Below are 17753 nucleotides of genomic sequence, written 5' to 3' on the forward strand. Positions count from 1 at the left end.
TTAAGAGTACATCGCAGGATATGTATTAAAAACAATGCTACTTTATACTTCTTCTACTGCTACTTTATTCTAATTAATTATTTGTTACTTGTGCTGTTAATTACAATTCTCAATCCGTAAATAATTTCTTCTTTCTACCGTGTTCGTACTACTGTCCTCGTAAAATCATCGTAACCGATTGTTGTAATCGGATTACATGAACATCACTTGACCATGTATGTCCATTTGGACATATCGGAATGGCACGCTTTGACGATCAACTTGCTGTATCTACTCTAATCCATATCTGTGGTGTAGTACATAGAGAAAAGTAATACAGCTCATGGTTATCTTTTTTTGTGTGATGTGAATTGTATTTACGCTAAACGTCATGTCTGCTGTATGGAAGTTCTTTAAAAAAGTGGGAACAAAGAACCTGTTTCTTGCAACTTGTGCGGTAAAACGTATAAAACTTGTGGAAACACTACGAATTTAGCAACACATTTACAAATGAAGCACCATTTTGCTTATTTACAAATGGTAGACATACAAAATTTATCGATAGAAACCGTAAAGTCTAGCAATGAGAAGTGCTCCTGATGTCAATATCAGACAAATACTGGTTTGAATAATGTTTTTTTGTCAATGTTTAATTGCTCATTCGAAAAAATAAATTGAAATATTACAACTTGAGTTGAAACAGCGACATGTGTATTCTTTAAAATTTAGATAATTTTGGCCATTTTTATAAATAATTGCAAATTGGGCAAAAAATATCGATATATCGATATTTCTTGGGCGATATATATCCATATATTTGAAAAATATCGATACGATAAATATCGATTATCGATTTTCCGTTTGCCCATCCCTAAAGTTTAATATTAAGGGGGTGAGAGGTTTCATTTATTGTTTTGTTACGATCTTACTCAAATTGGCAAGACCGTATTCAAAAATTACGCTAATATATTCGTTTCTAATAGAAATTATCTTTACAGTCTTTGCTTTGCTACTTAAAAAATCGGAAAAAATCAAATGATACCGCGAGCTAAGTAAGCACAGCGCCATCTAGCGGTTTGACTTGTAATGCTAATCTCTTGAATTATTTTATGGGGTTTTTAACAGACTGCAAACAATTTGGAAAACATTATTCAAACTATTCTCACGAGTACGAAGTTGCGTGCAGAGCTAGTTTTAAAAATAATACTACATAATAGGTATACATTTGTTTCATTGTATCTCATAATCGGAAAATTTGCTATGACGTATCATCATGAGTAGAGACTTATAAGAACTCTCAACGATTTCAATTTTAATCTTGTATAATTAATTTAATTATTGAAATTATTATTACCACTGTTAGTTGCCAACAGTACCTTTTTATACAGGGTGGAATTTTGTAATGTCACCTGGAGGGAAAGTACTCTTAATATTTGAAAAGAAATAGAACTGCAATTAAAAGATTTTCAAAAATTTGCTTGCTACACCCGGGAATCGAACCAACTAAAATCTGCTAAAAATTACACCCTGTATTTATATTACATCGATCGTTAGGGTTAAGTATAAGGATGAAATCTCTCTAACAAACTTGATAAATCAAATGAAAGGAAAACCATGAAATCTTAAATTATTTTAATTGTTTACAGAAAATTGTATGGTATGGTAGTGTATTTTCGAAAATCTTTGAACGCAGTTCTATTTCTTTTCAAAAATAAAGGAATGTTTTCTTTCAGTAAATTTTTCTATCTACAGTATTAAGAGTACTTTCCCTCCAGGTGGCATTTCAAAATTCCATCCTGTATAAGTATATTAAAAAATCTAAGCCACGTAAGATGGATGAAGGGGGTAAAACGGGATCCACGCGTAGGTACCTACGAAGTCGCGGGCGGCCGCTAGTTTTAATATCGGTCGCTGACTTTCTTGAGCTGTCAAATCCATTATTGCAGTAAACATTTTCTAATCATTTTTGAGAAAAATGATTCTAGTAAGATATTATTATGTTATTGTGAAATTATTGTAACTGTAGAGTCAGCATTATAATACACTCGGCATCAAATAAATCGCACCTCCCGCGACAAGTACTTACCTAACGTATGCATCCCCACTTCCCACCAACATTATTGGTACCATTTGAAAGCCTAGTTCCAAACTTCATTTCACTAAAGAAAAGGTTTTTACCTCAAAAATGTATTTTTAGTAGGACCCAGAGTCACTTCTTCAAAAAATAGTTAATTACGCTTGAGCCAACTTGTATGGCTATAAAACTGTTAAATTGGGATTAATCGCTATCCATCTGTTAAAAAGGACACGTAAGATCATTATTTGGTTTTATAACCACAAAAATTGGTCTACTTGGTCCCAGAGGTGAGCCCCAAGTAAGGCCTTTTTTCAAGTCGCATTTATGGTTAAAAAAATGTGTTTTTCTTTAAGTTTATTTATTGTGCTTTCAACAGCCCTTTACAGTCCACTGCTGGACTATGAGCCTCCTCCACTATAGTGGAGGGTTTTGCCATAATCTCAACGCTAGCTTTCAAATAACACCAATATTGTTGGGGCACCATGATTGTGTCAGAAGAAAATCTTTAAAGTTCGCGTCGCGGAAGGTGCGATTTATTTGATGTTGAGGTAAATGATACAAGTTTTTGTAATGTATATCGTTATTATTAAAAGTTATTACAATTTACCAATGAACCTCATAAATGATGTGCTTGCATTTCCCACTCTTATTTTACTTTATTTTCAACAGATATAGAATATTTTATAGAAGCGAATGATCATCAACATCGAATATTTAGACTAGAATCAAATTAATTTTTCTTACTTTGTCCTTAGATTAATAAAGCCTAGACCAAAAATCTTATGTCATTAGTGTCAATTTTCTTGGGGAGTGTGGACAATGAAGGCGATTTTCCCAAAAGTAGTTTTTAATATGTTTAATACGTTTTTAATCCTACTAGTCCTACTATATTCCTACTATATCCCAACTAATAAATAATATAAATATAAATGTAAATGTAATATTATAAATGCGAAAGTAACTCTGTCTGTCTGTCTGTCTGTCTGTCTGTCTGTCTGTCTGTCTGTCTGTCTGTTACGCTTTCCCGCTTAAACCTCGCAACCGATTTTGATGAAATTTGGCATAGAGATAGTTTGAGTCCCGGGAAAGAACATAGGATAGTTTTTATGCCGGTTTTTGAAACAGGGACGCGCGCGATAAAGTTTTTCTGTGACAGACAAAATTCCACGCGGGCGAAGCCGCGGGCGGAAAGCTAGTAATATTATAAATGCGAAAGTTTGTGTGGATGTCCGGATGTCTGGATGTTTGTTACTCTTTCACACAAAAACTACTGAACGGATTTTGATATAATTTTACAGTATTGTTGTTTATAACCCAGAATAACATATAGGCTATAATTTATGACGATCTATGACAAACTAAATTTCACGCGGGCAAAAGCTAGTTATGTAATAAATGCAAACTACGCAGGTAAAGTTTACAGAGAAATAGGGTTCCGTTAATACTCCTTCTGTACGGAACCCCAAAAGTATCAAATGAAACCGAAGCGCGAGCTTCCAAACACCAGCATAGATGGCGCTGATCCATCAATGTTGTACTTCCGACTGGTACCGGTTGCGATCGGTCGCCCGGTCGAGATAATCGGCGGATTGGGCCGCGATCGGCTGCCGCTGCTTAGTATACAGGGTGGTTGTTTTTTACTGATTGTTTATTTTATTTATGGTGATCGCTATAGTAATTAGCCAATACATAGTTATTGACCAACTTGCCTAAAATGAAAAGAAACAAGCCTAATGGAAGTTATTAAGAGAGAAAAAGAGACAAATCAAAGAAGGTCGGCCGTTTGGTGTAGTGGTTCAGAACGGACTATTATGCCGAGAGGTCCCGGGTTCGATTCCTGGCCGGGCAGAAATTGAAATAATGAATTTTAATTTCTGTGACGGGTCTGGGTGTTTTCTATGTATAATATGTATGTATTTACAAAAAAAAAGTATATAAGTATGTTTATCCCGTCGTCTAGTACCCATAGTACAAGCTTTGCTTAGTTTGGGACTAGAGGCGCAGAGTAAAATGTCCAAGGATATTTATTTATTTCAATATTTTTTCTGAGCAATACACAGTCCAATGTAGTAAATATTTTTGTCTCTTACTTATTAACAATCCAATATGCCAATAACTATGTATAGGCTAATTACTATAGCAATCACCCTATTTAGTTAATATGACAACCAACAAGACACACTAAATAAAAGGAAAACTTAATTTACAGCGTATTTAAACTTAATCTAAGAGTCTAAGTGCTGCCTTAATAAAGGTTACGGCATTTAACAGTGGACTTTTGTTTTTATTAGTTAATATCTTTATTACGTCATGTTGCTACGTTATTATGCTAGCATAGCGTACAAAAGGTAAACTTAATGGTACATGGCATTCTCTTTCAGTGGACTTCTTGGCTAAAATTTCGGATTTTTTTCGTGAAATAGTGGGAGATCTAACTTAGTGGCGTTCTTTGGGGGAAGATTAAATCCAGCAATAGAATTTGGAATTTATATCGAACTCTCTTAAGTATGTTTATTGACTTAGCAGGTATTAGCAGGTATAAGCACAAGTTTTAGGACAAAAATGATCAAATTTAATAAGTTACATAATACCTTTTCCTTATTGATTTAAAAATTTATCATAATAACATACACTTAGGTACACTCCCGGACTTATAAGCATAGGTTTTGTTATCACTAGCACTAATCGAAGTGCCAAAATAAAATGAAGCCTGTGTGATAAATTTTGACATCTGAGTGAAAATGATTTATTAGAGTATTTCTAAAACAGGCCAAAATACTGGCCCTGCTTGAAATCAAGCCACCCTGTATAAGCCTTACGGCAACCGCGAGATCTCATTGCCGCGATACTGTCTCTTTGATAGATAATCTTTGGAATCGAACAACGTTCGACGGACACCGACCACTGTGCTTAATATGGCATTAATTTTTAAAACTACCCACCACGTTTGCCACTCTACAACACCTTATTTCTAACTACACAAAGTCCATTTTATCTTAATCCAGTTATTTCTGGAAATGTCCAGAAGCGTCAAGTGACATCTCCGTAAAAACCCGATATTAAATGGGTTCTCACCGTGACCACACCGATGTATCGAATCCTTTCGATTTATAATTTATCATGGGGATATTTATGGTGGTTTATCGGATTATTGACAGCTGTGGTGTGGATAAATTAGGTCCTTGAGACAATTTTGATTCATTGTGGTTAAAAAGACACTTTGGGATGCTATTGCGTAATTAGCAAGCTGAAGTGGCAATGGACATGGCACATAAGTTATTTAATTTTTTAGCGTTGCATCTCAAACTGATTTGAAAATTTTAAATAACTTGAAAAACTCCCGCCTTAGGCAGTTCGATTTTTTCGAGTTATTTACGACATGGCACGTAGTACGCAGAACTGACGGCCGATGGGGCAAAAAGTTTCTGGAGTGGAGGCCACGTACCGGAAAACGCAATGAGGGATGTCCACAAGGTGAACCGACGGCCTCATAAAAGCAGGAAGGTGCTGGATGCAGGCCACACCAACCGGGCGATGTGGAAGTCATTGCGGGAGGCCTATGTTCGTTCAGCAGTGGACGTCCTGTGGCTGTGGCTGAAATGATGATGATGATGAGTGCATGTACAGTTATCACTCGGCTTTGAAAGATTCTGGATATACTATTTACTGTCTGATTTCCCAGTATGATTGCTGGCTTGAATCAACAGCAAAGATCTTTATATTATGTGTGCTACGTCCTTAAAGATATCATTCAAAGTTCGTACTGCATACCTCGAATACAAAGTTACTTTTCTATAGTCATAATAATATTATCAGGAATGTAGGTGTGACTCATGAATCGATCCATAAAAAATATCGGAGAGGTTCCCGATCGCACAAAATCGATATTAAAATTTCGATCCGATCGATTTTTAATGAAACACATTGATAAATGGTTCTCCACACAAAAGATGACCGGACGTTGGAAAAAATACAGCTACCGTCCGATCCAGTGATATTAATCATTTTTTTATGGATCTTTTTAAGATCTTTACCGTCTTTAAGATAAGGTCGGGATTTCCTTGATCAGTTTTTGATATAAATTGCTATTTAGACTTACTGTCAGACATTGACGTGTTCTGGAACTAATGAGTGTCTATGAATGAATCGGTAGAGATTCTTATAATACCCTCCAGTAGCTTTTGGCTGCGACGTTGCCCGAATTTCGGCCTATCACAGAAATGCTTTATTGAGTCCCACTTTAAAATCGGGATAAAGTCTGTCCTCTGAAATTCTCTGAGTCCACCATCCATCATCATCACCACATTCCACCATATACTGTCGGTAAGATAGCCAGTTCCTCTGTGGTTAAGGTTTCCGGGACCTATATTGAAATTACTATTTTTTGCATAAGTAATTTTATTATTAATTCTTTACGAGATCGAATCAGAAATGAGAAGATCCGTAAACGAGCTAAAGTCGCTGACATAACCCGATGGATCAGCAAGCTGATGTGGCAATGTAGAACTGACGGCCGATTGGGCAGTAAGGTTCTGGAGTGGAATCCGCGTACCGGGAAACACAGCGTGGGACGTCCACCCACAAGGTGGACCGACGTCATCAGAAAGGTAGCAGGAAGGCGCTGGATGCAGACTGCTACCAACCGGGCAACATGGAAAGCATTGGGGGAGGCCTATGTTCAGCAGTGGACATCCTGTGGCTGGAATGATGATGACTTAAGTAATTATTGAAACATACTAAAATAATTAGTCTGTTGTATAAAACAATCAGCCTGTGGCAGCTTAAAGTCTCACAAAAGCAATAGAAATACGAACTGTTAATAAATATGTTTCCGGAAATAAATATGTTATGTTTCTTTTTTTTACAGAACTGTAAAAAATTTGCTACAAACCCATATCGAATCAAACCTTCCAGAAGGTTAACTTTAGATGTTTTTAATACAATAATAATACAAATTCAATGTCCTAATTCGTTCTAAACCACTCCAAACTGATGTAGATTGATATTTTTGCATATGTTTACGTCAAAAATCCAATAACACCACAATGGATCCATTTCCGATTCTATAGGATTTTTACGGTCATTTCTCATTATTGCCTTTACGCCATTTTGTACAGCCACAAGATTTTGAACTGGAACTGTATTATATTAAGGTGTAGTTATGAATAGAGTAACAATCTTTTGGTGACCCTGGATATAGTCAAAGAATATTTATCCGAGCGATTTCAGACTTTATGCCTACGAAATAAGTGTGCATCATTTGTGTCTCTTATCATTTAGACATCCTGGACGGTGTCATACAATTTTATCCTCGCAATTTCAAACTTAATGCCTACGGAATAAGCGCGTTATTTTTTGTCTCACAACCAAAGTCAAAAGGTTGGACGACTCAATAAGGTGTGGTGACCATCTCAATCGATTTGTCCCGATGGATCTCACAAAAAGCTCGCTCAATCAAAATAATGACTTTATTTAACCTTGACAAGAATATATCGCGGCCTTTGTTGAGTTCGTGCTTCATAAGCAAGGCGATGGCGGGGGGAGGTTCGCCCGATGTGGACACTTATAGTGGAATGCCTGGACAACTTAATAAAAACAGTCTTATAATTGACTAAAGCCCGGTCTGTGAGCAGATAGAATTTTGTCCAATGACCCCAAGCTACCCATCCTTATCGCTCGCGCGTAATTATTTTGCTGTCGCGACTGTGCGACGGGCGCCCGCAGTGAGTATGCGAGCGATAAGGATGGGTAGCTTGGGTTCATTGGACAAAATTCTACGTGCTCACAGACCAGACTACAGCCAAAAATTAAACTCAAATTGCATTCTGGAGACTACGTAGTTGTAAGATATTCAAAATCAAGTCAGAACAAAAATGCTATTAGTGTTTAGGCCCTACAAAATTTTAAGCACTAACTAGTTTACACAAAATTATGCATGGAAGAAAGTCAGTCACTTTTGATAGCATCTTTTTAATTAAAATACAGTAAACAAGACATGTAATGTGTACGAGCTAGACAGGTAACTTATTACCTACTGTATAGTTTACCGTTTATAATAGCTGGATTTGTAAACATTTTATTATTAGTAGCATCAACCGAAATACATACTGTCGGCTCATCATACTCTACTCTACACACACATTTGCAGCAAAATCATACCTACTATAATTTCATAAGATCCAACAGTATTTTTTTTATATTCGCCGAATACAGTACAAGTATTAAACACAGTAGTCTGAATATAAAAAGAAAAAGTGTTCTTAAATTAGTACTATGTCCACTTATCCCCTCTTCACCCCACAATGCCCGATCCAAATGTCGTAATCCGACAATACTGATCGACTCCAATAAAGCATAGTATTGAAATATACGTCATCCGCGAAACAATGGTCCGGGTTCGATTCCCGGCGGTGATTGACGAGGCGACAGGATTAGATCAACGGATGGTTTTTTAGTTTCTTTTTATTGAACAAAAGGTGGACTATGTTACTTTTCAAACGTATGTGCTCACTTATATTACTGAAGTAAGTTACAACTTTCTAGTAAAATTTAGAGGTATTTGAAAAAGGTGATGCAATGTTTGAAATGAGTCACTTTAATATTAACTAGCTTTCCGCCCGCGGCTTCGCCCGCGTGGAATTTTGTCTGTCACAGAAAAACTTTATCGCGCGCGTCCCTGTTTCAAAAACCGGGATAAAAACTATCCTATGTTCTTTCCCGGGACTCAAACTATATCTATGCCAAATTTCATCAAAATCGGTTGCGAGGTTTAAGCGGGAAAGCGTAACAGACAGACAGACAGACAGACAGAGTTACTTTCGCATTTATAATATTAGTTGGGATTAGCTTTTGCCCGCGGCTTCACCCGCGTGAAATTTAGTCTGTCACAGATCGTCATAAATTATAGCCTATATGTTATTGAATAAACAATAATACTGTATTTAAAGTGACATCAATCCATTCAGTAGTTTTTGCGTGAAAGAGTAACAAACATCCAGACATCCAGAAATCCAAATTTTCGTATTTATAATATTAGTAAGATTCTAGTGTTGACATTTCTAAATAAAGTAACTACTAGCACAAAATAAGTATTAGTCTGCTAGTTAGATATTACAGATCTAGAGCTTAATTCAGCCAGTACCTGAGGTATGGAAGTTTTTTTTATGTGACAGGAGGCAAACGAGCAGACGGATCACCGATGGTAAGTGATTACCGTCGCCCATAGACACCCGTAGAGTTGAAATCTCGCTCACGTTTGACGTCCTAAAAATACCCTTCCATGTCGATATACCTCAGGCACTGACTCTATAAGTAGGTACGCATTGGGCGTTATTCACTAGCTTCGCGAAGCCCACACTCGGCCTATTCGGCACGCGCACCGACGATCGCCAAACGGCTAGAGTACCTTCTGTACTCGCCACTCTGCCCAGTGAAGCTGGAAAAGTTCTTCAAGCTCTTAAAAAAAACTAACGATAAAATTCACAGATTTTCAAAAATAAACAACCATAAGAGCATAGCGGCACAAGAGGTTGCATCCATTTTTAGCAATAGAATAAAAATTAATATCACATTAGCATGGCATGGCAGCATTAGCAAAAAATTTTAAAAAATAGCTTCAAGGCATAAAGTGTCTAATACATCAAACCGCATCACCGACACAAAGAAAANCGTAGAATTTTGTCCAATGACCCCAAGCTACCCATCCTTATCGCTCGCGCGTAATTATTTTGCTGTCGCGACTGTGCGACGGGCTCCCGCAGTGAGTGTGCGAGCGGTAAGAATGGGTAGCTTGGGGTTCATTGGACAAAATTTTACGTGCTCACAGACCAGACTATAGCCAAAAATTAAACTCAAATTGCATTCTGGAGACTACGTAGGTGTAAGATATTCAAAATCAAGTCAGGACAAAAATGTTATTAGTGCGTAGGCCCTTTTCAAGCACTAGTTAGCTAGGTGCCCTACTACCATAACCCGTCGCCTGACCACAGCGGCGGGTATGCAACTCAATGCATTTTTACCACCGAAAAAAAAAAAAAAAAAAAAAAAGGTGCCCTACTACCACCACTTTGGCACAAAATTATGAGTGGAAGAATGTCATTCACCTTAAAAAAATACATTAAACAATGCATGAGTAATGAGTACGAGCTAGACAGGTTATTTATAACTATTGTTGTAGCGTTTATAATAGCTTGATTTGTAAACATTTTATTATTATTATTAGCATCAAGCGAAATACATACTGTCGGCTCATCATACTCTACTCTACACATTTGCAGCAAAATCCTACCTACTATAACCTTCATAAGATCCAACAGTATTTTTCTTGATATTCGCCCTATACAATACAAGTGCAAACGCAGCGTGAGACGTCCACCTACAAGGTGGACCGACGACATCGTAAAGGTAGCTGGGAAGCGCTGGATGCAAGCCGTTACCAATCGATCAACGTGGAAAGCACTGGGGGAGGCCTATGTTCAGCAGTGGACGTCCTATGGCTGAAATGATGATGATGATGAGAGTACAAGTATTAAACACAAAAGTCTGAATATAAAAAGAAAAAGTGTTCTTAAATTAGTACTATGTCCACTTATCCCCTCTTCACCCCACAATGCCCGATCCAAATGTCGTAATCCGACAATACTGATCGACTCCAATAAAGCATAGTATTGAAATATACGTCATCCGCGAAACAATGGTCCGGGTTCGATTCCCGGCGGTGATTGACGAGGCGACAGGATTAGATCGACGGATGGTTTTTTAGTTTCTTTTTATTGAACAAAAGATAGAGATGTTACTTTTCAAACGTATGTGGTCACTTATTACTAAAGTAAGTTACAACTTTCTTGTAAAACAGGTATTTTAAAAAGTTGATGCAATAATAATAATAAACTCTTTATTGCACACCACATAAACAGAACAGAAAGAAAAGGAACACATAAGGTACAATTAGGCAATGTTTGAAATCATCATCATCATCATCATTTCAGCCATAGGACGTCCACTGCTGAACATAGGCCTCTTGAAATGTGTCACTTTAATATTATTCTAGCGTTGAGATTTCTAAATAAAGTAACTACTAGCACTAAATAAGTATTAGTCTGCTAGTTAGATATTATAGGTTTAGGGCTTAACTAAGTAAGTGCCTGAGGTATGGAAGTTTTTTTTGTGACAGGAAGCAAACGAGCAGACGGATCACCTGATGGTAAGTGATTACCGTCGCCCATAAACACCCGTAGAGTTGAAATCTCGCTCACGTTTGACGTCCTAAAAATACCCTTCCATGTCGATATACCTCAGGCACTGACTTTATAAGTAGGTACGCGTTGGGCGTTATTCACTAGCTTCCCAGCCCACACTCGGCCTCGTCGGCACGCGCACCGACGATCGCCAAACGGCTAGAGTACCTTCTGTACTCGCCACTCTGCCCGGTGAAGCTGGAAAAGTTCTTCAAGCTCTTCAAAAAAAAACTAACTATATAATATTTTTTTTTATGCTAGACAAGGCATGTATTTGACCGCAATCGCACCTGGTGTTAAGTGAGATGCAGTCTAGGATTTACTGATTTTCAAAAATCACAACCATAAGAGCACAGCGGCACAAGAGGTTGTATCCATTTTCAGCAATAGAATAAAAATTAATATCACTGGCAGCATTAGCAAAAAATTTTAAAAAATAGCTTCAAGGCATAAAGTGTCTAATACATCAAACCGCATCACCGACATAAAGAAAAAGCTTTTCCATCCACTCCCGCTCGCGGGAACAATCGACGAACGGTTCGAGGATCGCTGATACGGGTGGTGATCAAGAAATTGCAGAAGGGACTGTGTTTTGAAGAGTATTTGTGCTGGAGATTTGTGCCTATTTTAAGTGGACTTATTTTCTGTATTACTACACTTACACATGTAGATTATCATTTAAATAATAAATACTTAGCAAATTGTATCAATAAGACAAAGAAAGACATTTTCCATCGACTGCCACTCGCGAGAACAATCGACGAACGGTTCGAGGATCGCTGATACGGGTGGTGATCAATGAATTGCAGAAGGGACTGTGTTTTGAATTTAGTATTTGTGTCAGAGATTTGTGCCTCTCTCCACACTCCTCACTCTACTTAAAGGAGTTTGTGACNAAAAAATTATAGTAGTCGCGTGCGATGTCGCGCTCGGATGGTAGCAGACTGATTTTTAAATTTCAACGCGCACGGAGCAACATCGCTCGCGGATACCCACATTTGGTACAATAAAAATATTCAAACCATACCGATACAAAATAACGATATGCATATCGAAATACCAGTTATTTTAAAATTAACGTTATAAAGTGCGCGTCGTCAACAGGGGTGATTGAGATACAACTTGATGTAAGGAATCTAACGCCCGTATTCGCAAACATTACTATGAGGTCTGACAGTGCGCGTGGACGCACAGGGTGACACTCGAACCAATCACAGAGCTCTAATCAACGCTGTGCATTCGATTTGCTGCTTCACATAAGCAAGCATTGTTTGTGAATACGAGCGGAAATGTTTCTTTTAGACCACCCTGTATAGTTTCGTCATGTCCGTCTGAGGTTTTGCCTAGAAACTATTGGCACTAGAGATGTGCTAGAGAGCTGTGTAATTTTGTGGAGGTATGTATATTAATCACGCCGATACAAAATGGTAGAATAAAAATTTTGATTTTTTTTTTATAGGGTAGCTTCCCTACTTGTAGTGGTGATGAATTTTTTTTTCGCGTTCTACCCCATCGTGTGGGGTATCGTTGGACAGGTCTTTTTAAATGGCTTAGGGGTTCTAAAGAGTAATAGCACAGGTAAGTCTCGTTTAAATGTCATACCCAATAAAAATTGCTTAGAAAATATTCAAAGTGACTTTAGATGAAGTATCTAATCATGCTTCTGAAATTATATTCTGGTAACGACGGACAACTACGGAACCCTGCACTGCGCGTGACACGACACGCACTTAGCAAATTTTTACCAATATTATTTATTAGAGATGCACCGAATGTTCGGTTGAATATTCGTATTCGGTACATTCGGCATATTTTTTTCATGTTCGTATTCGGCCGAATGTTCGGTTGAATTGCAGAATAATTACCGAATATTAAAAGTATTGTTAACAATTAAAAAAAATATATTTAATTAAACAGTTTGGTTAACTAATTACTAAATAAGTGTGGTTTATAGCGAAAGTATTTTATAGTTTTTGAAAATGAACCAGACACTACTTGTACCAATTATTCATTGTGAAATAAAAAGATAAATTTAATTTTTATGAAATTGAAAAATTTAAGGACACTGCCAAAACTGCTTTGAGTAACAAACAACTATTTTCAGAAAACTTTTTTTAGAATAGTTGTAATGTAATAACTACTATCTTAAGGAACCAACACAAGTATTCAAATATGTTTATAAAATCAAATAAGTTTTTTTAAATAAATATCTATCTAGGAATGTAGGTATGCTAGTGAATGGTGAACTAGGAATTGTTATAACTATTTGTAGTTTTAATTCAATGTAATTCAAATAAAATTCTTTAAAATCAACAATAAACAAATTATATCATCCGTTCACAAATGAAATTAAAAAACAAATGTATAGAAACTTTAAGAGTCAACATTAGTTGGTAATTTAAGTTTTAATCAAAGGACAATGGGCAAAATGGTACCCGGCTCCAATAGATATGTGTCTAGTATCGTTTGAAAGGTCTTACCAAGATGAACAACTTTTACTATGACCACCACCCTCAGATCTGGTTGTGTACGAAGATATACATACTTTTTTGCAGAATGGTACCCGGCTCCAATAGTTATGTTTGTAGTGTCATTTGAAAGGTCTTTCCAAGACGAACAACATTTACTATANGTGGAGGAACACTATCTGTGGTCGCGATCCTCATCAGTGAGGGACCGAGGAAGAAGAAGAAGAAGTATCATACCATCGTATGGTACTTAGGTTATGCGAGACAGGAAGGGTTTACTGCTCCAGCATCCTTCCTTAACTCTTTAATTATTGATGGGGATAATTGTGAAATAAATATTTTTATTTAAAGAAGTACTACCCCCTTATTAATAAAAAGTTACACCTAGGAAGAACCTTGGATTAAAATGATATTTCCATACCAAATGACAATTTAAGCCAGAGTTCAACTAAGGTGTAACTTTTATTAATAAAGGGGTTAAAGTTTTATTACTTCTTAAGGGTTTTATTTTATTATGGGTTGCTAAAGCGAATATTTAAACCCACAAGACCCAATAAGTCCACCCACAAGATGGACCGACGACCTCATAAAGGTAGCGGGAGGGCGCTGGATGCAGGCCGCCACAAAGCGGCCATTGTGGAAATCATTGGGGGAGGCTTATGTTCAACTGGACGTCCTATGGCTAAAATGATCATGATGATGATGATGAAAGCGAATAAAGGGCTAATAGCTTGGGTAGTTCATCGTAGGTATAATCCTTTCCTTTTCAATGCTTATTTTAGTTATATTAATAGATTGTAGTCATAATACATACTCGTATACATGGATGATTGTGTTATACTTTCATTATAATACTTAGTGGAATTACTGCTTTCAAAACGTGAATTAGAACTGGCCCCATAGCAGACATTTTCCTACATCTAAAGGCCTTTTAAAATATATATTGGTTATGGCTATTGGAGCGGGTACCACTTTCCATACATTTGTGCCCATCATCCTTTGAACCGAATGTTTCTGCCGAATATTCGGTTCGGTACATTTTGAACCGAATATTCGGCCGAACATTCGTATTCGGTTTAATCTACATTCGGTGCATCTCTATTATTTATATTGCTTTTTAATCAGCAAAAGTGAAAATAATTAATTTTTGCATACTCATCACTATAAATAATACACAAGAAATGGATTTTAGTTTTTTATTGGAATATTATGCCTAGTCACATCATTTAACTTCCTTAACCTGGAGACCTGCAACAAACAATATGAACATAAATTGAAATGTAAATTCTTATCAACAAATATCCTGACTCCAGAGCCTAATTAGGGTAGGGTGTATGTATATTGTTTATTAGATCATACATTGAATGTTTAACAATCAAACACAATTCCATCAATAAATTAATAATTACTGATTACATTTTAGCATTAAACCATAAATAATATATCATATTTATGGTATTTATTTTATAACCATTCTTCCTAGGAAGATATTTGCAAACAAAGGCATGAAATCAGGAATATGCCAAATCTCTTGACAACGACTTTATTAAAGGAAAGCCACGATAGCCGAACGGTGACAGGGGCGGACTGGCCAACTCGTGATCCAGGGAACGCGGGTTCGGTCCCCGCCGCCGCTCGACTATTGTGGTGAACTCAATCGTGACACAAGCATATTTAGCTTAGTACAAGAAGCTAACAGGAGTATTAGTATTTGTTTAATAATAAATCTTACTAATATTATTATAAATGCGAAAGTTTGATGTCTGGATGGATGTATGTTTGTTACTCTTTCACACAAAAACTACTGAACGGATTTTGATGAAACTTTAGTTTTATTGTTTACAACCCAGAATAACATATAGGCTATAATTTATGATGATCTGTGACAAGCCAAATTTCACGCGGGCGATGCCACAGGCAAAAGCTAGTTATTAATAATATTAAAAAAAAAAGTGCCATTGCACAGTTTCTCCCAACTAAAGTCCAAAGTTGGGACTCTCAACTCATTTTAGCCAAATGACAGCCACTGCTGGACAGAGGCCTACCCCAAGACGTTAGTCCTGACAAAATTAGTTCTCTTGAAAGAAAAATATAATTACTACATGTGAACTTTTAAACATAAGTTACTTAATATTTTTTAGGTTCTTGTGTCAAATTAACCACAAGATGGAACTTTTAGATGGATACATACCCGGAGGTAAGCTCTGCTTAAGTTTCTCCGCCTTCTCCTTGTCAGTGATGACGAGTGTGTACAAGAACCGTGAGCAGCGAACCTTGAACTTCACATTTTCAGGGTTCTTCTTTATTTTGACAGCTAAAATTAAAAGTAACATTAAATTAAATATAGGCCATAATCTCATATGAATTTCATGTCAGTGTTTATAACAAAACTCCTCCAACAGCTCGACTGATTCTTAGTATGAGAATAAGAGGTGAACTTGGGGTTTTAAATGCGTTACGAAGTCGCGAGCACAGCTAGTTTCTAAATAAAAATCACTAACGACGATAAATCTGGTCTTAACATTATAGTTCAAGCTAATGCATTACACTTTACTGAAAAAAAAAACTCAAACATTGGGTTTTAGTGGCTATGCTTACAGGTTATAAACATTACATTTACTTACATTTGGCATCTTTCCTGCGCGCCTTCAGCAGAAAATCTTTTATATCCTTGATTTCACGCGGCTGTAATAACAAATTTAACCATTTTACAAGAATATTTGTATATGATATTTAAAGTAATATGGAATTACTTCTAATTTCTGTAAACAAAAACTTACCATGTTGAATGGCTGGAGACAGTAACGAAAACCGACACTGAAAACGATAATAGAAACTTATTAAACGAAATATTGTGTTATTTAGATAAATACTAAATTATGCTTTACAATGAAAAAGTAAAATACACAAATCGATTATCTTGTACAAAGATTAATATGGATTTTTTAAGATTATTTCTAAAATCCACAACATTTACCTGTCAAATTTATTAAAAGAGGAATTCTGACAATTTGTGTGAAAGTGACAGCAGGTCGTTCCCCTCCCCCCCCCCCCTCCCGATCATCCCTTTTAAAGCAAAGATCATAATTATTATACGGTTAATTTTTTTTAATAACATTAACGGTGAATATAGTAAAAAATTAAGTGGACAAAATTTAATTCTTTTTTTTTACAAAGTGGAGAAGCCCAATAAAATTATTGATCTATACAAAAAAGAGAATTACAATTTTAAGATCTCACATTTTTAAATAACAGCAAGAAAGCAAGGAAATAAAGTTTAGTAAAGTTTTACTTTAAACTGTAATACCTATTAATCCTATCATAAGTTTGTCTGGATCTCTGGATGTCAACATGTTTGTTACTTTTTCACGCAACTAAGATGACCCACGCTGAACTGTCCCGCCAAACTTTGTCGGCCGTTTGGTGTAGTGGTTCGAAACGGACTACTCTTCCGGAGGTTGCGGGTTCGATTCCCGCACAGTACAAACATTTGTGTGCATGAACATATTTGTTTGTATTGGACTGGGTGTTTTCTATGTATAATAAGTATGTATTTACAAAAAAAAAAGTATTTATAGCCTGACCAGGAACATAAAAACCCCGGCTTAGAGGCGCTTCAATTGCATTTGATAGTGCAACACTGGGTACAGTCGTACCTGTATTAAATTAATAGGCTAACTTTATGTGTCAGGATTCGGGATTATAGGCTTATTAAATATTTTCATAAATTAACAAAAACGTATTATATTATAGGTAAACTGGTTTAAATAAATTAAATGAAACCATCAATCGAGCAAGTAGGATTTTATTATTATTCATCAATAATCAAATTCTGAACTTGAATATTCAACTACAATGTCTGCTCATGAACGCTTCAAACTCGGTACTTCTTTCCCAATTCCATAAAATTCAATACTTACAAAGTGACAAAAAACTTTAAAATAGGTAGTTGAAACAAACCACAGCTAATTTTCATAGTTGACTGTACTATAC

The 17753-nt window shown here is 36.3% G+C and overlaps 1 protein-coding gene across 1 annotated transcript; it reads right to left on the reverse strand.

The window, feature by feature from the left end:
• Nucleotides 1-14942: 14942 nt before the first annotated feature.
• RpL38 (ribosomal protein L38) lies at nucleotides 14943-16805 on the reverse strand. Its single transcript, XM_028310902.1, has 5 exons — nucleotides 16738-16805; nucleotides 16541-16577; nucleotides 16385-16445; nucleotides 15952-16074; nucleotides 14943-15008 (listed from the first exon to the last, which is right to left on the reverse strand). The coding sequence occupies exons 2-5, from the start codon at nucleotides 16541-16543 to the stop codon at nucleotides 14983-14985; spliced, it is 213 nt and encodes a 70-aa protein (XP_028166703.1). The 5' UTR covers nucleotides 16544-16577; nucleotides 16738-16805; the 3' UTR covers nucleotides 14943-14982.
• Nucleotides 16806-17753: the final 948 nt, after the last annotated feature.

Source organism: Ostrinia furnacalis, unplaced genomic scaffold (genome assembly GCF_004193835.3).
Source record: "Ostrinia furnacalis isolate ACB-3 unplaced genomic scaffold, ASM419383v2 OfSCF3137, whole genome shotgun sequence".
Classification (NCBI taxonomy): Eukaryota; Metazoa; Arthropoda; class Insecta; order Lepidoptera; family Crambidae; genus Ostrinia; species Ostrinia furnacalis.